Source organism: Podarcis raffonei, chromosome 4, assembly GCF_027172205.1.
Source record: "Podarcis raffonei isolate rPodRaf1 chromosome 4, rPodRaf1.pri, whole genome shotgun sequence".
NCBI lineage: Eukaryota > Metazoa > Chordata > Lepidosauria > Squamata > Lacertidae > Podarcis > Podarcis raffonei.
The window spans coordinates 80,423,768-80,444,704 of record NC_070605.1 but is presented as its reverse complement, the minus strand read 5'-3'; the positions used below and the strand labels follow the sequence as shown (position 1 = coordinate 80,444,704).

At 42.3% G+C, this 20,937-nt stretch overlaps 1 protein-coding gene across 13 annotated transcripts in view; it reads left to right on the top strand.

Moving 5' to 3' along the window:
- The window catches only part of MCF2L (MCF.2 cell line derived transforming sequence like), a 117,200-nt gene that overhangs the window by 51,032 nt on the left and 45,231 nt on the right, over window positions 1-20,937 (top strand). For all 13 annotated transcript variants that reach the window (XR_008329939.1, XR_008329941.1, XR_008329940.1 and 10 more), the window contains 2 exons: window positions 7,349-7,432; window positions 12,737-12,851. Coding sequence is in view for 10 of the 13 variants with exons in the window: in XM_053384386.1 (XP_053240361.1) it covers window positions 7,349-7,432; window positions 12,737-12,851 (199 nt within the window). In the remaining 3 variants the exon portion in view is untranslated. The remainder of the gene's footprint in view (window positions 1-7,348; window positions 7,433-12,736; window positions 12,852-20,937) is intronic.

Below are 20,937 nucleotides of genomic sequence, written 5' to 3'. Positions count from 1 at the left end.
AGCCCGGTCACTACACACATGCAAATAAAATGTGGACATGCTCTTACTCATCTCTGAAATTGCTTCCTGGTGGTAATTCATTTATTCCATGTTATGTGGAAGAAGATACTGGTTTTATGCAAGTAAGGTGCAATTAAGGGATGGGGAACCTTTGGCCATCCAAATGGTGGTGGTCTCCCAATTCCTATGAACCCTATCCAGCATAGCCAATGGGCAGGGAAGATAAGAACTGTTGTGAATAATATTGGCTTGCAGGTTCCCAATCCTTGGTGTGATTGATTGGCTTGAATGGAACTGTGAAGTAGGGATGGATATTGGATTTAGGCAAATCCTGGTGTGAAGTGGGATACATTGGAGGTATTTAGGACTTGTCAAAGTGGGATCTTTGTAAGGTGGCACAAGCTGAAGCAGAAATCCCTGAAACACTTTGCGACACCTCAGTGGTGCAGATATCAAAATAATGTTGCAGACAGGCATCTGTTGAAAGTGAAAGTAATGTGTCTAAGCTTACTATAAAGCCAAAAGGCCAAGATGGAATGATATTGGGGAGGAAGAGAAAACACCAGGGCACAGAGAAAGAGCACCATTGTGACTGATGGGTCTAGCTGGGTTATCGGAGGGATTAATTTTACCAGTGCTCTCCATCCTGGGTTCTTTAGGAGAGGGAGCAACTTTGCAAGTGGAACGTATATGTCTAAACTTAAGAAAGGTGTCAGAGTTGAATTGGGAGAGGGTTTTTTGCAACTAACAATTCTAGCTTATAATTGACCAGACCCCCCCCCCCAAATCCTATGTAGTTCCTCCCAAAAACAACTTTAAAGGTCCCTAGACCTAAATCCTGGGCATCTGTTTGTCTCTAGCTGGTCAGGTTTCTCTCTCATGCTTCTACTTTTCAGTCCAATTGCCCAGACAACATAAGGTGAAGTTAAAGGATTCCTTTTTCTGCCCATCATAAAACTGCAATGGCTGCTCTTGCATGAAAATCACTGCACCTTTTCTTCTGAAAGCTGACAGGATATATGCCCTCAGAATAAGCGACCTTGCCTACGAATTTCAGCCAATTCTGACCAAAAAAATTAAAAAAGAGGGCATTACTTTTTATAGTGATCTGCAAGAAGAAAAGTCACATAAGAATCAGCTGTACTTCCTGGATTAACTCTTTACATAGATTGCTATACAGAGAGAAAAATAGTAAACCTGAACCAATGTTTCAGCATTCCCATCTTCACGTGGACTTTTACGAATTTGGAGTGGAATTCTCTTTAAAAGACCTTCAAGTACTTCTGAAGGCAGCATATTCAGTTAGGCACTTCAGAAAACTCTCATACATTTTGTTAGATCCTACATCAGGAGGACCAGTTGGAAAACAGTCATACCAGGGACATAGTTTCCTCATTGCGGACAAATTACTCTGTTGTTCAGTATCAAAAAGACTTTGGTTCAGTAGGTATTTTGCTGCACTGGGACCTCAATTTAATAAGTATTGTACTGGATGGCAAGGGGAGCATAACCTTAAGTTAATGTCTTTTATCCAACTGCTTTTGTGCAAATCAATCAGAGCTGATGGAAGATAGCTAGTTGGGGGTAAATTCAACTGGAACCAATAGTTAAATGCAGTGCTTTTTTCTGGGGGGACGCAGGGGTATGCATACCCCTAAACATTTTGTGAATCTATATTTGGCCTCATTGAGGGGCAATATTTCAATACGAGTAGGAAAGTGAGACTACCCCTAAATATTTTTTAAATAAAAAAAGCACTGGTTAAATGTCCTGTTTAATTTGTAGCGTATACAGTTCTAGCAAAACCATGCACACATTATGTCAATGAAGGTTCTGTACTAGGGTCCCACTAAGACCCATTTCAGGGTCTTATTCTTCCCTCGCGTTTCGTTTCCTACTTCTAGGGTCCTGCAGCTCTTGGTGTGGAGAGGGCACACCACAGTCTTGAAATTCAATACCCTAGGTGGTAGGTAGCTTTGAAAGAGACAGCTGAAGTTGGCAGAAAGAGACCTCTTGCAGTTCCTGAACTATATGGACCTTAATATTATATGTGCTAACAGTCCAGTCACATGCATGTTTACTCAGAAACGAGTCTCTGCTGCATTGGGAGCAATGCGTGGTGTAGTGGTTAAGAGTGGTAGACTCGTAATCTGGTGAACCGGGTTCACTTCCCTGCTCCTCCACATGCAACTGCTGGGTGACCTTGGGCTAGTCACCCTTCTCAGAAGTCTCTCAGCCTCACTCACCTCACATAGTGTTTGTTGTGGGGGAGGAAGGGAAAGGAGATTGTTAGCCGCTTTGAGACTCCTTAAGGGGAGTGAAAGGCGGGATATCAAGTCCAAACTCTTCTTCCTCCTCCTCCTCCTCTTCTTTGAGGCTTACTCACATGTAAGAGTACATGACATTGCAGCCTAAGTTCATTTGTTGAAACAGCACTTGATCAGGAAATTTTGATCGAGATCTGTTGCATTGTGGATGTGGGGTGATGGATCTGTTAGCATGTGGCGAAGCTGTTAAGCAACTGCCTCATTTGCATCCACTGCACAACTCAGATCTGAATCCAGTTTAACTGTGCTGACACTCTGTCTTTTTTTTTTTTAGTAGCTTGATGGTGACTCAAGTAGACAGGAGTGGAACTGTAGGGTGGTGCAGGGCAATGGCACAGCATTGCTTTGCCTGTATATAGAACGCCTCAGAGATCATCTCCAATTGCTAATTTTGTATTATTCATTGATGTTTAACTTACAACAAAGAAGCATGCTAGCAGCTATATAGGATCTTGTTGGTTTATTACAGTTAGTAAAGCGAAATTAGCATTGCTCTGACTGCATCTTGAAGAAGGAATGTTAAAGGAGCTTGTGTTTCCATTTCACTTCTCATGTATTTGGGCTGAAAGGTGGAGGTTGGTTTCTCTTTTGGCTGCAGCCTTCCCACCCCCGCATGCTTCACTCAGTGCTTTACATCATATAAAAATTAACCTGAAGTGAAAGGTATTCAGAGTTGTGAGATGCATTCAAAGCCAAGGTATGGGGTCAGCTCTGGTCACTGAACATACTTGCTACAGCTTATCCACATGCTCGTTTGTTGTGCTCTTTCAAGTGAGAGAAATTTGTAAAGATCAGCTACTGCAGACTTTATATTGTGAGCATACCTGGCTAGGCTTTGCCCAGTTGCTTGTAGCATCATATGCAGTGGTGCATTCAGTAGTAGCTTCCAGTTTCTTATTGCCTGCCTTGCATGTGATGTGATTTCGGGTTAGAGTTATCCTTACCACTTGATCCCAGTGTTACACCCCCCCCCCCAATATTTGAGCAGTGAGGGGTTCCAACAGAAACTTCGGTTTGGTTCCCTTACGATGTAGGAGGCTTATGACATTGCTGTGATACAAGGTTTATTTCCAAACACATAAATTTACAAGATGAGACGGAAGGCTCACCGCATTAACTGCCAACAGAACCTGTTTCTTCCCCAGTAGGTTCTAGGGAAGTCCTCAAATGCCACAGCTTTGGTTTCTCAAAGACAGCAAGCCTTTTCCATCCCAGTTGCAAGGCTTAGATTGTCTTTTCTTCTATTTCATGATACACTGATTACATCGTCTCCAGCCAGAGGAAGGGGAGCATAGACATTCTGTTGTCCAGAAGGATCTCTGACCGCTAACCTGTGTGGCAACAAACCACCTATACTTGGTCAACTTTTTAGTCATAGGCTAGTAACAAGCTTAACCTGGCAGATTTGTTGGGTCTTGTCCTAAGCTACTTCATAAACTAACAAAAATGCTTCCATTAGCGAGTGCATTCAGGAGAAAACCCTTTCCATTAAAAAAATTGAGGTACGCAACTTGAGTCACCAACACTAGACACTTATAAGGCCCATTGATTTTTAAGCCCGTTCTTAACAGAAATCATGTATTTAGTTTTCAGGTACAATGTTTTGAAACGGGTGCTGAAAATACTGAGGAAATCCCAGTTACTGTAGTGCTTTAACTGCGAAATCATCCTTCCAGGTTACAGATTAACCCAAGATACGAGCAAGGAGGAGGAAAGGGGCATGGAGTGCTCAAACTGCTTGTCCTTTCCTCTGGATTTCCTTGTGGAGCTAATAAAACTTATGTGTTATACAGAGTGTGTTTTTAAATGTCGTCATTTTCTGTTTCTTACTGAGTCTGTTAACTTGTTGAAGTGAGCTTCTAAGCTAAGAGGTCCGAAATGACAGCTGTTTCTTCAGTTAGTTAACAGTGGCGTGCAGTCATCTTCCGCATAAAGGGCCCCACAGTCTAATCTCTTTGTAATTCCAATCTTCTTACTGATGGAGCTGGACAGGCTATTGGTAGGGGGCAAGATAAAGACCCCAAAGGGATGAAGAATTAAGGATTTGCTTCAGGGTTTTAACTCCCACTTGTAACTGATGAATGACATTAATGTCTATATTAGTCATAATACAGGGAATGTCTTCTTCTTTTAGTGAAGATATCTGTTGTAGACTACAATACATTCACTTGTGTTTTGTGAGTAGTAATTCACTTCCCAGACATAATCAATTTTGTATTTTGTGCACTTAAAATAGAGCATCTATAGCTCAAGCATTTTCTTTTGAATGCACCTATTTATATCATTAAGGATTTCTAAATTTAAAATTGCTGCTGAAGTGTAGAAGAAAGAGCAATTGCCCTCATTCTTAGTTTTCAAAAAATGGTTGTCAGTCATAATAATCACCATAATAACAAAATGTTGCAAGTAGTAGTGATTTACCCTTTAAATACTTCCACATTAACAGCAGTGGGGAAATCCATGAATACTATGGTTCAAAATGTATCAAAAGACCCAAAGCCTATGTGAGAGGCACTTCTTTTTAACTTGTTAAAACGAGATCTGGGCGATAATCAGCTTTTCAACATTGTGGTGTATCGCCAGCCAAACATCACTGTTTAGCGATATACCGCAATGTTGAAAAAAACAAGGTGCATTGGGTGAAATTGCCTCAGCTCTTACCTCAAGAGCTGAGGCAGTTTCACCCAGGCTTGAAGGCTGGGACAATGCAGCTTGTTTGTACCACTCAGCTGGGGGGAGGTAACACACCCTCCAGCTGAGACAGCCCCGGTGCTCTCACCGCTTGTTCATGAGCAGGTGGAGCCTTGGGGCTTCTTGCTTGCTGCGGCAACTGCACTCCCCTCAGCCAAGCAGTTTCACAGAGCCCCCCACCGCACCGCCGGCTTGCGGGAGCCAGCGCCAAGCTGGGGGCTCCTTTAACTGCTCAACTGAGGCAAGGGCAGCTGCACACTCCTCAGTCAATCAGTTTAAATATTCAGAGGGAGGAACAAGCTGTATCTCCCTCTCCGTCGTATGAGGCCAGAGTGGGATGGCGGTTTCACTCGGTGATGTATCGCTGGTGAAGCCGCCACTGCTCCCGAGTCCCTCTGCTAGCAACACCTGCTGGAGGAAGGAACTCTTGGAACCCTCCAGTGGACGCTTCTAGCAGAAGGACTCGGGTGCAGTGGCAGTTTCACCAGCGATACACCGCTGAGTGAAACCGACATCGCGGTCTGCTCGTTATACCAGTCCTGAGCGATATATCGGCCAGGCCTAGTTAAAATAAATACATCAAGGCTTCTACTGTTCTTCGTAATTAGCCTGTCAAATATTGCCTGTGTTGCTGTTAATACCAATGGATACTATTAGTTGTGTCCTTTACTAAACCGTTAGTAGCAGTTTCATCATACCGTACTCTAGCAAACTGCAGTTGGCTGTTGATTTTCAAGTTATTTATTAATTCAGGTATTCATATACTACTAAATATTCAGAATTACTAAAACAGAGGGACACTCCACACATGCCTTCATATATAATGCCTTCATTTAAAACATCAACTGCTGCCGAATTCGATGAGTGTACAAGTCTTTTTTATTCTTTTTTTGCATTTACATTCCCAGGCAGACCTGATAGATGGAAGAATTGCTGGGTGCCCATGTGCTTGTTCTGTGTGACAAGGGTACAAAATTTCCTTTATGAAAATGATGTCCTTGTAGGAAATTTGAAAGATGGTGCTGTCCATGGTACACTGTTAGTATGCTTGGTGGAAATGAGATGATCAATTAGATCTGGTTTATGCTTTTTAAACCTATCTTTGATTATGCTGAAGTAGTTCTACTGTTCTTGGTACTCCCTGCAGACTCAGTTCCTGCATATATGTTGTATGTATGTGTGGTAGTAAACCTGATTAATAGGTGTTCTTTTCCATTGGTACCAATATTCACATATGATGAGGGTCAAGTAAGATTTGAAGGCTCCTCATGTACAGCTTACAGATGAGAGGAGCACATAGGGTTATTAACATGGGAATGTATGGTCAATGCATGTAGATACATGCCTACTGGTTCTACCCATTGCCTGCCTACATGCAAGACACATGTTCTTTCACGTGTTAGGCCAAATGTGGCCCATGAATGCAGTCCTGCTTGTTTGTTTGTAAGTTTGTTGATTGCACACATGTACATGTGCATTCCTGTGGTCTTTTCCTAAGAGGATATGCATTAATAAAAAAATGCAGAGAATTGATGGGAAAATATGGTTATCCCAATTATGAAGCTGTCAGTCAAAATTCAGCTTAAGCTTTTATTTTTTTGCATGTGAACCCAGCCCCTGTAAAAATGGACTTTCCTCCTTTTCATTTATTGTTCTTCCCCTGATGTCCATAGGCTTCTCACATGGTGAACTTGTGACACAACAGTTCTGTTTCTTAAGTTGATTTGTACATCAGCTACTTTCACTTGCTTTTCCTCAACATTCCTTCTTTTCTACACAGCCCAGTTCATAGCAGTAAATGCCAGAGGTAAAAGAAAAGGTGTCTCAAACTGTTAGACAACAGGTTCAGTGGCAAAACCATATAGGCATTAATTCACTAGATAATACCTTCCAGTACCAGGGGGCAGGAAATGTGTTTGGAAGAACCCAGAGTGGCATTCTACTTATTTAAAAGTTTCTTTCTGTTAACTAAAATGCTCTTCTAATTAGGCTGATTGCCTAAGCATTTGGGGAACTTTATAAGAGAATAATGCTTTAATTTATGCATCTGAGCTGCCAAAATGTGTTCTAATATTTCCCAAATGTAACCTCAGAATCTGAATCTTGCTTATTTTAGAAATCATTATATTTCCCACGAGCATTGTTGTTTTGAGTTTTAATGTTCATGGCTTTGGTTTTTTTATAGTGGTTGGATGAAATGTTTTTAATTAATGTTGAGTGCAGTCATGAAATAGTGGCACATAAATGTTTTCAGTAAATAAAAATTGTGTGAGCCAAGCATTTCTACATGGGAGTTATAACGAATTGTTTGTTGGGGGGATCTGTTTCAGATGAAATCATGCATCAAGATATTGTTCCCCTCTGTGCTGCAGAAATTGAGGACGAGCTAAGGAAGAAGTTTGCCTATCTGTCAGGTAAGGGCTTGAATGTTTACATTAGATTTTAATTTTTTAAAAAAGAACGAAGTGTTGGCCAATTCAGTTCTTAATCTGTGTATGAACCCTATAGTATGTTTCTTTCCATGGTTCGTTTTGTACATGTTGATTTCTTGAATGGTACCAAATGAATACCGCTCAAATGAAATGTTGATTCTAAGAACAGAAGGCCAGCCATTTAAGGTGCTTAGTTGTAACTGGACATTAAAACAATAATAGCAGTTGAACATAAGTTGCTTTATACTTAATGAGACCATTGGCCAATTTAGCTCAGTACAGTGGTATCTCTGGTTACGAACTTTATGCTTTCCAGAGGTCCGTTCTTAACCTGAAACCGTTCTTAACCTGAGGTACCACTTTAGCTAATGGGGCCTCCCGCTGCTGCCACACGATTTCTGTTCTCATCCTGGGGCAAAGTTCTTAATCCAAGGTACTGCTTCCGAGTTATCGGAGTCTGTAACCCGAAGTGTTTGTAACCCGAGGTGTTTGTAACCCGAGGTACCACTGTATTGCTTACACCCGAATGACAACAGCTTTCCAGGATGCCAGCCATGCCTGGAGTACCTCATAGCTGATATCAAAAGGTAGCCCAGGAATAGTCTTTTCAGGTTTGGATCTTTGAGGTGGAACACTTTCACTCCTGTTAAATGCTTAAAGAAGGAAAGTTGTCCTTGTTTATCGAAAGGTACAACAATTAAGAGTAATTCCCTCCCCCAAGCAAAAGTGGGGTGCTTTTGAAAATGGATCACATAAAAGTGTGAAATTGAGTTCCAGGTTCTTTATTCCCTCCTACCCTTATTAATTTAACACATCCACAAGCATAATGGGGATTCGTCCAAAGCCCAGCGGAGCATAACAGAAACAGCCCTCTCTCGTTCCATTTTGTTTAATTTATAGTTAACTCTTTTGATTCTGTGGTGAGTAGATCTTATCATTTTATAAGTAAATGGTGCTAGAGAGAGAGAGACTGTATTATCTTTCTCTGACCCAGCCCGCCCCATATTGGTGTCCCCCCCACTCTTGTCTATCAACATGCAAGATAAACGCCAACTTCAGTGATATTACACTGCAGTGTGCCCTTGCAACATTTGAGCAGAATTTAATTGTCTGCCACGGGATTTATGTAGCAAATTACTTGCAGTTTTGATTCTGCTGATGTTCCAGTTTGGGTGTTGCTCCTGTCAGTTGTTATTCTGCACTTTTCTTAAGGGTTGCTGACACTGTAGTTTCAAGATAAACTAAAATGGATGTTGATTTAAAAACACAGCTTTGTTATTAAGTTAACTTTAAAATGTTATGCTGAGAGCAGTCAACCTGGTCAGAAAAACGTAATGTTGAAAGGCATTGGAGTCTCCTCTCCCAGAAGTCATAAAGGTCATTAAGAATATTGTTGTTGTTGTTTAGTCATTTAGTCGTGTCCGACTCTTCGTGACCCCATGGACCAGAACACGCCAGGCACTTCTGTCTTCCACTGCCTCCTACAGTTTGGTCAGGCTCATGTTTGTAGCTTCGAGAACACTGTCCAACCATCTTGTCCTCTGTCGTCCCCTTCTCCTTGTGCCCTCCATCTTTCCCAACATCAGGGTCTTTTTCAGGGAGTCATCATTAAGAATAGGGTTAGTTTAATGAACCATATAGTGCTGTAGAGGGAGGTGAGGGGCAGATGGGGCTGATCAGTGTGGGAAGGTAGCCCACCTAGAAGAAGGAAAACTGATCCTAAACCTCCACTGCCTTGAGGGACAGAAAAGGCTAAGAAGTAAACCAAACCCTACACAAATCTGAAGTCCCTAAGACGGTTGGATGGCGCCTTGCACACCCTCTTCCCACAACTCCTGCAGCTACGGTGGTGCCAAATGCTCTGCTTTCCTTTGGACCATAACAGTGAGGCCGACAGGGGAGTTGTATTGTCTGGACAGCTAAGGACCTCCATATACACTACCCAGGCATGTGCCCCAAGGAGCTTACTTGGGTTTGACTTTATCCTCAGAAGTGCACTCCATTTTTTCTCTTGAGAGACAGTTGCCAATAACAACAATAGTGCAATACGTCGACTGTGGGGCTAAAAAAATGAATGGGCTTGTTGCATTCTCCTATATTTACTCTTGAGGTTTTTGAAAACTTACCAGTCTTACTTATCACACACCATTAAGCTAAGGAATTCGTTCCTGCAAGAGGCAGTGATGGCCACCAATTTGGATGGCTTTAAAAGAGGATTAGACAAATTTGTGGAAAGATAGGGCTTTCAGTGGCTGCTGACCCTTATGGCTATGCTGTGCTTCTAAATACCTGTTGATGGAAACTTCAGGAGGTGATATTGCTGTTGTGCTCAGGTTCTACTTTGGGGCTTTCCATAGGCATCTGGTTGGCCATTGTAAGAACAGGATGCTAGACGAGATGAGATGACCTGACCCAGGAAACTGTTCTTATGTTCACAGATGGTTATCTACTCCTTGAAATTTTCTCATTGGTCCAATTTCTTTTTTTAAGAACTTGGAGAACAAGCAGTCTTTCTTGAAGGCAGCTTGGGGTATTCTGTTCTTACTTTTGTAATCCTGATTGTAAAAAGGTAAAGAGACCCCTGACCATTAGGTCCAGTCGTGGGCGACTCTGGGGTTGCGGCGCTCATCTCGCTTTATTGGTCGAGGGAGCCGGTGTACAGCTTCCGGGTCATGTGGCCAGCATGACTAAGCTGCTCCTGGCGAACCAGAGCAGCACACGGAAACGCCATTTACCTGCCCGCCGGAGCGGTACCTATTTATCTACTTGCACTTTGACGTGCTTTTGAACTGCTAGGTTGGCAGGAGCAGGGACCAAGCAACGGGAGCTCATCCTGTTGCGGGGAAATCCTGATTGCTCAAATAGTCAGAACTGCATCACCATACACAAGAGGAATCAGGGAAATCCCTAGGTTGTAGATGTACAAACGCTTTTTTTCTAAAAACCCTAGGATGCTGGGGAAAACCTCTAAAAACAGCCCTGCGAGAACTGAGGATGCTTACTGCTAACTGACTGTTACGAGGAGAAAAAACTGAAAGCCAGGTGGGTGGAGGGACTAGAAAAGGAGGAAAAGATGCATAGATATTTTTTAAAAAATGCAGAGATAAACAATCACATTATCTGGAAATGTCATTTCCTAATTCTCATTGGAAGGACTTTTAAAGTATTTCTTAGGGACACAAGTGAGAGCAGCTCATCAAACCCAATGGAGAAAATCAAGATTTTACTCTACTAGTGTGTCCACAAAACCCCTTCCCTGCCCACCCAAAAAAAACCCCAAACCTCAACATTAGCAGAAAATAGAAGAGTTCCTGATTTTTATAACTCCGTTCTTATTTAAAGTGAAACATAAAATAAAATAAAATAAAATAAATAAATACAGCTAGTGAATTCCACAGCAAATGCAGTTCCTTGTCCCCATACTACAGGTTACAAGGGGCTATGACACACAGAGAGAGTGGCTTATGACAGCCCTGCATTGTAGTTCACACTGAATACTGCTGTTCAAAGTTCTGAATGGTTTCCAAAAACCCTGCAGTTTTGTCTAGAGATATTAGGCCCCCATTGCAGGTTTGCAGTTCTATGTTGACAAGAGGGAAGCTTAAAAGAGCCTTGCAAGTATAGGCTTTGTACATTGCCTGTGTTTTCCTATGTTGTTTATTTCATCCATAGACAATTATCACAAAGTGTATACATGTCCATAGTCCACACTTAATATTGTAGGGCAGAGGTGATGCCGATTTGAATTTCCAATTTTAAAAAAATCCCATACTTCCTAGGTTGCAATAAAGGTTAAGTCATTCAACTTAAATTGCTCCTTCAGACCTCCTCCTAGGCCAAATCAAGCATGAAGAAATTTCATCCTCCACTGACTTGCATGCAGACTGGTTGTGCTTCTAAAATCTGAAGTAAATTTTTTTCAGATGAAATAAGCACCAAGTTAGAGCATGGACTCCTGTCTTTAAATTATGTTGCTTTAACCCCCCTCAGCCACAGCCTGAGGTAAAAAGTGTTGGAAATCAGGGATATACTTATGTTGTCAGGCCCTACCTGTGTCTGATTCAAGACTGATTCCATTGCACATGTAGCTAAAGTGTTATAACTCTCTTATGAAAATGCAGGTATCAGTATTTTCAGAGGAACCCTCAGGTTTGCAGAAAGAAAAAAATAATGGGGGAAACTGCTCGGAGAGAATTGAGCATGGAATAATGAATTTCTAACTTATTGTTGGGACGCGGGTGGCGCTGTGGGTTAAACCACAGAGCCTAGGACTTGCTGATCGGAAGGTTGGCGGTTCAAATCCCCGCGGTGGGGTGAGCTCCCGTCGTTTGGTCCCAGCTCCTGCCCACCTAGCAGTTCGAAAGCACCCCTAAGTGCAAGTAGATAAATAGGGACCGCTTTCTAGCGGGAAGGTAAACGCCGTTTCCGTGTGCGGCGCTGGTGCTAGCTCACCAGATGCAGCTTCGTCACGCTGGCCACGTGACCCGGAAGTGTCTTCGGACAGCGCCGGCTCCCAGCCTCTTGAGCGAGTTGAGCGCGCAACCCTAGAGTCGGTCACGACTGGCCCGTATGGGCAGGGGTACCTTTACCTTTACTAACTTATTGTTGTGAGGAAAAACTGTAAGGGGGAGATGAAATATTCCCCAAAAGGGCATGGCTGCCTGGAACCTTAAACAGGACCATTCCATGCTGCAAAACTGTATTGTTAACCCCACATCTTACTATTGCTTTGTATCTTCTGGAGCTGAGCATTGGAAAAAAAACCTCCAGAAACTGTGTTTTGGGAAGCTGTGGATCAAACCAAAGGGGAGTAGGAACAAGGAAGGAGGCACCTAGCAGTTTGCATGCAGCAGTGAACATGGGAGGGTAAATCTGCTTCCTTGTCTCCTTATCAAGCTGTACATCCATTCGGCAGTTTTGTGAGTTGCCGCTGGCACTGACTTTTGCTTCCCAAGCCTAATTTTTTTCTAAGCTCATCTGCATCACAAATTGTTGTTGCATTATTGCATAGTAGGTGGTTCCATTGGGTTCACTTTGTTTTGGACTTGTTTATTTTTAGCATTTCCCCTACCTGCAGCTGTTCAAATAAATCAAAGCACTCTCACTACTAGCAATTCATCAGCCTCCTTTTCTGAGGAGCATTCTCATTATCAGGCTCATAAGTAAATCATGACAGATATTTGATATCTTAACTGATCTGTTTTCAAGTCTGAAAGTGATGTAGCAATTATAGCTTATTTGTGAGGAATGAGTGGTGAGTAAATAATTTTTTGTGTTTCTTGCCAGGTGGGCGAGGAAAAGATGGCTGCCCTGTCATCACTTTTCCAGAGTACTCAACATTCAGCGAAATTCCAGAAAAGGAGTTTCAGAGTGTTCTGACATACCTCACTAACATCCCCAGGTAAGACGTGCGCTCAAGGAAATGAGAATGCTTATCAAATTAACGTTAATGCTTCGTTAGGTACATCACACACATAAGGAAGAAAGTTGGCAGACTGTAAACCGTTTCCTAAAGAAAAGAACATTATGGATATAAAGCATGGATTGAAAAAGCATATCGCTACTTCTAAGGAGAAAAGAAGAAGAAGAAGAGTTTGGATTTGATATCCCGCCTTTCACTCCCTTTAAGGAGTCTCAAAGCGTCTAACATTCTCCTTTCCCTTCCTCCCCCACAACCAACACTCTGTGAGGTGAGTGGGGCTGAGAGACTTCAGAGAAGTGTGACTAGCCCAAGGTCACCCAGCAGCTGCGTGTGGAGGAGCGGAGACGCGAACCCGGTTCCCCAGATTACGAGACTACCGCTCTTAACCACTACACCACCACTGGCCACACTGGCACAAATGAGCCTTTGGAACACCCTGAAGTATAAATTTTGGGTTCAAAGACCCCTTTTTGTGTTTCTCTACAGCTCTGAGCATGCGAACATTCAGCTCTATTCCACACTCCTTAAGCAATAGTAGTCCCACATATACGCGCCATTCCAGTACTGCTAAATTATTTGTCCTTTCCCCCATTCCTGCCAGGTGAAAACAGGGATTGGGGGAGTCAGTTCTTTAGGCCACTTCATGACCCAGACAGGAATGAAATCTTTGAGGCCCTTTGTAAAGAATGATGGTAACTTAGTCAATGAGTGTTCTTTCAGTTGAATGCATATTTTATCAACCTTGTTTGCAATCTTGTGATACAGTTATTTTGTTGTGAAATATGAATACCATATTGGCCTGAATATAAGCCTCACTTTCCCCCCAAATTCCAACCATGGAAAGTTAAAGTGCGGCTTATATTTGCAACCTTACAGTATGCAGCAAGAAGGGCGGCAAAGTGGCGCCTGCCTCGTGTGTAGTCTCCCATCCTCTCCCGCAAGGCCAGGAAGGGAGAGAGTGAGGTAGGGGAAAGACCGCCCACAACACAGTGCTGCTCCCCATCCTCAGTATGCAGCCAGGAGCAACGAGGAATAGAGCGGCTTATATTCGGGTATTTTTTCATTTTTTCCTTTCCCACCCTCCAATTTTAAAGGTGCGGCTTATATTCTGGTGCGGCTTACATTCGGGCCAATACAGTATGTATGAAATGGTAAATTTATCAAGAAGTTCCATGTTTATATGGTTCAGTGATGAACATGGACAGGTAGAGAATTAGCAGCAAAGGACTGGAACCCCACTTTCTGTGCATGTTTTGTTTTCACAAGAGCAAGCTGCAATTTATACATGTGTGCTTCCTCCATGACTGTTGTGGCATAAATTCTCTTCTTGTAATTGGGTTTCCAAATCCAAAACACAGGGTCTGCCCATGGAGTGTCAACGAGACATAAGCGTGCTGACAAAGCAACACGTTGTCATCCAAACATCTTTGGTTACTGAAGTTTTGGCCTGTTTCTGAATAAGTCATGGCTCTTAACCCATGTGGCTTAGCTGTGTTCAGCCAGACACCCCAGCTCCCTTGAAAAAAGGAGGATTACACTGAAACCATCTGAATCTCAGGGACATTGCTTCACACAACTGCTTCAAGCAGTTCAACTCATGCAACTATTGAACATAGCAAATCAGTCATCAGGCTTTGCTCCCTAGCACTCATCTGACATAGAAACATTACCAAGTGATCTCTACTTTTAATAAAGAAAGTGCATTTTGGCAAAAAGCCAGTGCTATTAAAGTCTCTTGCGGTATAGCTTTGCGAATGGTTGGATTTGCAAAGCTATATCGTAAGAGCCTTTTTAATATGCATCCATGAGTCTCAAGTTTGCCTTTTAATAGAAATGAAAATTGATCTCCGTGAGAGTGGTGTTGGGAGTATTTGCTTTGACGTGCCAAAGAGTATAGTCCTTGTAAATTACTTATCTGCAGTATCTGGTCTTGTGCACTTTAAAAGCCTTTATTTCTAAATCTTCATGGCATGGTACACTGAACTGTTTAATTGTATGGCAGAGTCTTGTATCGTCTCTGCCCTTAGTCAACAATGTCATGTAAACTAGCCTTATTGGAAACTGCAGCGCTTAACCCAGCTTTACCACATAACTCCCCCATAAATCAGGAAGTAAAATAATCAAGACAGAAAGGACACTGCAGTTTCATACACAGGGAAATTTCTTCAGAACTAGAATGCCTCCATCAGCTGCTGAAAAGCTTCCTTTTCAGTTTTGTACAGATTCCTGCCCCTTTAAAAAAAAAAACAACCATTCACACATTAACAACAACAGCAACATTACTTAATTCTGGGAATTTCAAAACTGTTGGCTTGAGGTTAGAAGAAATAAGGATACGAATTATAAAGCAGAGCAGGGAAGAAGGAGAGCAGCAGAACCACCTGTCTGGTGGATAGATTGGAGGATTTTCAACGAAATGGTGAATTATCCCTGGGTGAATTTTCCTGCGGCTCCCTAAATGAAAGACCAACAGAAAGCTTCCAATCAGTGCATGCAGTGCATATAGTATGCAGGCTGATTTTAATGCTGAGGAAGGAATAGCATGCTGAAACATGAGCACTGGTAACCCATGTCTAGCTGAGCAATATTGGACTCACAAACCTTCCCTTCCACTCGGGAGTATTGATCTTCTTCCGCTACCGTGTGTGTGTGTGTGTGTGTGTGTGAGAGAGAGAGAGAGAGAGAGAGAGAGAGAGAGAGAGAGAATTTCATGTATATTATGTCCTGTATTCATTGCATGGTATGACTGAGCATACAAGTGTACAAAAGAGCAGGTGGCAGAAACATGAGCAGCAACAATCTGTGCCACAAACCAATAACTCAGCTACTCTTGTCGGCAGAACTTAAAAATGTGGTGGAATACAGAAACACAAAGCAACCATGTACTGAAAGCAAAGGTGGTTAGCCTGCAACCCACAGGCCAGATCTAGCATAGCAAGCTGTGGGAAGTGGCCCGCCGGCCCTGAAACGTTATCTCCAGATCCACTCCATCCAGTTTTTTAGAGCAATCTCTAAAAGAACAGAGTACTTTACCTTCTGTTCTCAGGAAGAGCCTATGGCTCATGGTAGAGTATCTGCTTTGCATGTAGAAGGTCTCAGGTTCAAACTTCGGTAGACCAGGGGATGTGTCTTGGCTTGAAATCCCAGGGAGTCAGTGCAGATACTACTGAGATAGATGAACCAACAGTCTGATTTGTAATAAGGCAGCTTCCTCTAACCATCCAATGCCATTCTGTTGACAGTGCTGGGAAAAGCAGCGTTATGAAGGTGACAGGCTATGTTTGGGGAGCCTGGGAACTTCCTTCTGGGAGACATTCCTCATTTTATCCAAACCTATTTGCATTAATATAGCTATGAATCTTACTACCAAGCAGGCCTCCTATCTGTAAGCCATGTGTGAGGTTTACACAGCTTCCTTTCTCCTTGGAACTTCTTTTCCTTATTATTCTCTGTTCATCATCCAATCAGGATGCTGTGAGTTTAGGAGGAACTACATCATTATATCCTGCCCACCTAGCAGTTCGAAAGCACATCAAAGTGCAAGTAGATAAATAGGTACCGCTCAGGTGGGAAGGTAAACGGTGTTTCCGTGCACTGCTCTGGTTAGCCAGAAGCGGTTTAGTCATGCTGGCCACATGACCCGGAAGCTGTACACCGGTTCCCTCGGCCGATAAAGCGAGATGAGCGCCACAACCCCAGAGTCGGCCACGACTGGACCTAATGGTCAGGGTCCCTTTACCTTTACATCATTATAAGTAACAACACAACAGCAGCTCTGGGTGAAATTCCATGATCAGAAATAATAGAAGAGATTTCAAGAGGTGAAATGTTGAAGGTACACAGTGCCAACAACAAAGAAAAGTGGGAGGCACCTAAGGAAACTGCTGTGGCTGCATAAGGAGCTTACAGATGAACTGAGATGTTAGAAGGGCATCTACAAGAAGTGGAAGAAAGAAGAAATCATGAAGGAAGAGTATTCACTTGTAGCCAACAGTTGGAGGGAGAAGGTCTGTTGGGCCAAAGCTCAGAATGAGCTCAGACTTGCAAGAGAGGCTAAATATAATAATAAAAAAGTATATTTGGCTATATTTGAAGCAAGAGGAAGAACAAGCAAGCAGTAAGTCCACTGCATGGAGAAGAAGGAGATGATATTGGGTGACAGAGATGGCTTTCGGGGTCCCTTGCAACTCTACAATTCTGTGATCCAACCTCCCTTCATAAAAAGTGATTCCATGTGCTATAGCTTGCATCCTGCATGATGCTGAGCATTTTTCCACCCTTGCTCCACATCATTGCCTCTTGATGATAGGGAAACATGGCTGCAGCATCTGAATACATGAAGCTCATGTGCATCTCTGTTTATATTAAGCTGAGATTTCGACCATCTATACTCAACCGCTACATGGGCTCAGTTGTGCTGTGTAGCATGTGGGGTGGAATTTGTCATAGGGCTTCCATTTTTGATGGCTAGGAATCTGTCAGTTACTCTTTCTCCCATTTTTCCATTCCTAATTTCATTTCTCCACATTGCTACATCAGCATGCCTCGCCCCCAATATTTTTGCAAGGGCTTTTCCCTACCGGTACAGTCGTACCTTGGTTGTTGAACGGAATCCGTTCTGGAAGTCGGTTTGACTTCCAAAAACATTCAACAACCAAGGCGTGGCTTCCAATTGGCTGCAGGAGCTTCCTGCACCGGACGTTCGGCTTCCAAAGAACATTCACAAACCAGAACACTCGCTTACAGGCTTGCGGCATTCAGGATCCAAAACGTTCGAGTCACAAGGCGTTTGGGATCCAATGTATGTTTGTATGCATTTTTTGTTATTTTCAGAAACTATTGTTTGGTTGGAGAACTGCATATAGCACAATTCAGAGAAGTGCAAATTTTGAAGGGTAGCTGCATTGTGTTCCATGTACAGTGTTTTCTTTTTACAATCAAGCAGTGTATACATTTTATGAAGTAAATAAATAAATGAATTGTTTCTGGAAATGGGAATTACGCAGGTTTGCATTAAAATGCAAGCTAAACCAAATTTATCCCCCATCCCTGTGAGTGGCTCAATGTTGTGAGCTTTTTCAGTATTTTTGGATTCAGTTTTTGCAAGAACCACTAGAGGCTGCTACAGAATGGTGAATATCCTTACAATTTCCCTAGCAATCCTTTTTTTATTATTATTGCTGTCTCTTCTTTTTCATTCATGTTGGCATCCATCTGTCTCAGGAGACAATGTTGAATGTTCTAGTAATACTGTGAAAAGCATTGAGATTGATTTATTTTTAATTCTACAGGGCAGTTTAGGAGTTATCTGTAGGATTTAGAGGAGTCTTTTTGTCCTTGGGGATGGATTATAAAAAGTAGATGGTGTTCATATTACTATTACAGTATCGTAAGAGTCATTAGTTTGCTTAACTTGTTCCGGTCAGACTAAGAAAAATAGCATATTTTTTATTTTAAAAACCCACAGAAGAAGGTAAGGCATCATATAATTAAGTGTCATGTACAACTTGTGACAGTCAGGACCAATATAGCCTCAATTCAATAATTATTGCTTGCAATAAATAACATTTTCTGCTGACTTGACTAGTTGACGTGCTCCTTCAATAATGAGCAGCGCCACTTCTGCATGTGGCCACTTACAAAGCAACAAATCATACCGTTTCCCCTGTAACTATCTTAATGAATAATTGTCATAAAGAATAATTTATTGTAACTAGAAATGTTGTTCATTTGGCATGATCTAAAGCAGGCATAGGCAACCTCGGACCGCCAGATGTTTTGGGACTACAACTCCCATGATCCCTAGCTAACAGGACTAGTGGTCAGGGATGATGGGAATTGTAGTCCCAAAACATCTGGCAGGCCAAGGTTGCCTATGCCTGATCTAAAGGTACATTTGCCCAGACATTGTGTGGATATTTGAAATATTTTACATCTCCCTGCTTTCGCTCTCCAACTCGGAATCAGCCTCTGGCTACGATTCCGTGCTTACTTAATATGTGAATGAGTTCAATTAAACTCACTGGGGGAAAGTGTAAGATTATAGTCATATGGAGAGCAGCTGGAGGAGGAGGAGAGGTCAGAGGGCGAAGAAAGAGTTGTGGGTGGAGGGCAGACTCTTTCCCCAGCTTCTGGACCCCTTGGGAAACACAGCAAACCTGGTGTGCCTGGAATTGGAGAATGCAGCTGAATGGGGCACAGCTGTGGGCAGCCTGAGGAAGTACCATCCTTCTTGGTCCTGCCCATAAAAATCAAGTCTAGAGAGAGAGGACAACTAGGGTGATGTCCTCAGTTTCCAGAAACTCTTCTCAATGTGAGACTTTTCTAGGTGAGCTGAGTTTGTCTGGATCCTAGGTGAAAACCCGGAGGCTGAGATGGAGGGTGCGTCCGAAGGAAAACGAATTGATATTGAGATATGAGAGAGAGAGAGAGAGAGATGTAACTTTTTATTAATGTAACTTTTTATATGTAACTGTGTAAGATTTTGTTGTAAGTTGTCTGTTTTCTTGTTTTTTGTACACTACTTAGAGATATTTTTAATATATTAAGCGGTATACAAATCAAATAATATATTAGCCTGACCTGTTCTATATTTCTCTCTCTTTTTAACTGCAGGGATTCTGTGTTCACTTACCTAAAGTTTGTTTTATTTATTAGACTGTTCATTTATTTAAAACATTTATATTCACCTTTCAGTTTAGAAAACATCCACAAGGGCTTGCAGATGCAAAAATAATAGTTTAATTTGAAGAGATACAAACACATAATCTACAAAGCCTTTTTTTAAAAAAATAGCACATCAGCTAAATAACCAAGCAGGAAAATAAATGCATCAGCACGTAATCATTTTAAAAAGGCTTGACTAAATAAAAATGTACTTGCTTAAAAGCCTAAAAGGCATTCATTTTGTTACATGACAAAATGTTGGCCCCTTAATTATGGAACTCCCTGCTTGACTCTGCATGCTTTACCTCCCAGCAGCCATTGCCACCATAAAACTGGGTATTTGTGGGCTATTGGCGAAGGGTTGGAAGGCCGGATCTGACTGCTGGCCCCCTGACCTTGGTTTATACACTGAAAATGGGATGTTCTAGTGCAGGTGTGTGGAACCTCTAGATCAGGGGTCAGCAAACTTTTTCAGCAGGGGGACGGTCTACTGTCCTTCAGACCTTGTGGGGGGGGGCAGACCATATTTTGAAAAAAAATAAATGAATGCATTCCTATGCCCCACAAATAACCCAGAGATGCATTTTAAATAAATGGACACATTCTACTCATGTAAAAACACGCTGATTCCTGGACCGTCTGCGGTCCATATTTAGAAGGTGATTGGGCCAGATCTGGCCCCCGGGCCTTAGTTTGCCTATCCATACTCTAGATCAGGCTTCTTCAACTTCAGCCCTCCAGATGTTTTGAGACTACAGTTCCTAGCATCCCTGACCACTGGTCCTGCTAGCTAGGGATCATGGGAGTTGTAGGCCAAAACCATCTGGAGGGCCAAGGTTGAGGAAGCCTGCTCTAGATGTCGCTTGAACTACAACTCCACACATCCCAGGGCATTGGCCATGCTTGCTGGGACTTGCAGTTCATCAACATGTGGAAGGCCAAAAATTCCACACACCTCTTCTGATACCTTCTCTCTTTTTCCTCTCCTCCAACTGAAAACCAAGTTGCCAGTTAAACTGTTAAAATAACTTGATAGCTGACCAAGCCTCCAGCATGTCGGTAGTAAAGCCTACTGTGCTGAGGCAAGCGTTCATAAGATTGCTGCCCATGTCCGTTCATTAATCAGAATAAAACAGCATCAGCTATTTTCTAATAAATATATAGAAGCCATTGAACGTGACATTAGGCAGGCAGATATTTATTTGCTTCAACCGTATTGACAGCAGCTTAACAGCAATGAGTAGGGTTCTTTTTTTAGATTTGGATGATTGTACATTACTTTCTGTATGCTATACAGTGTGAAAAATGTCCATCATGAGTTCTATAGCCTGTTCAGTGACTAATTTTTATTTTATTTTATTATCACGGTCATTTATAAACAGCTGTGTCCTCGGACAGC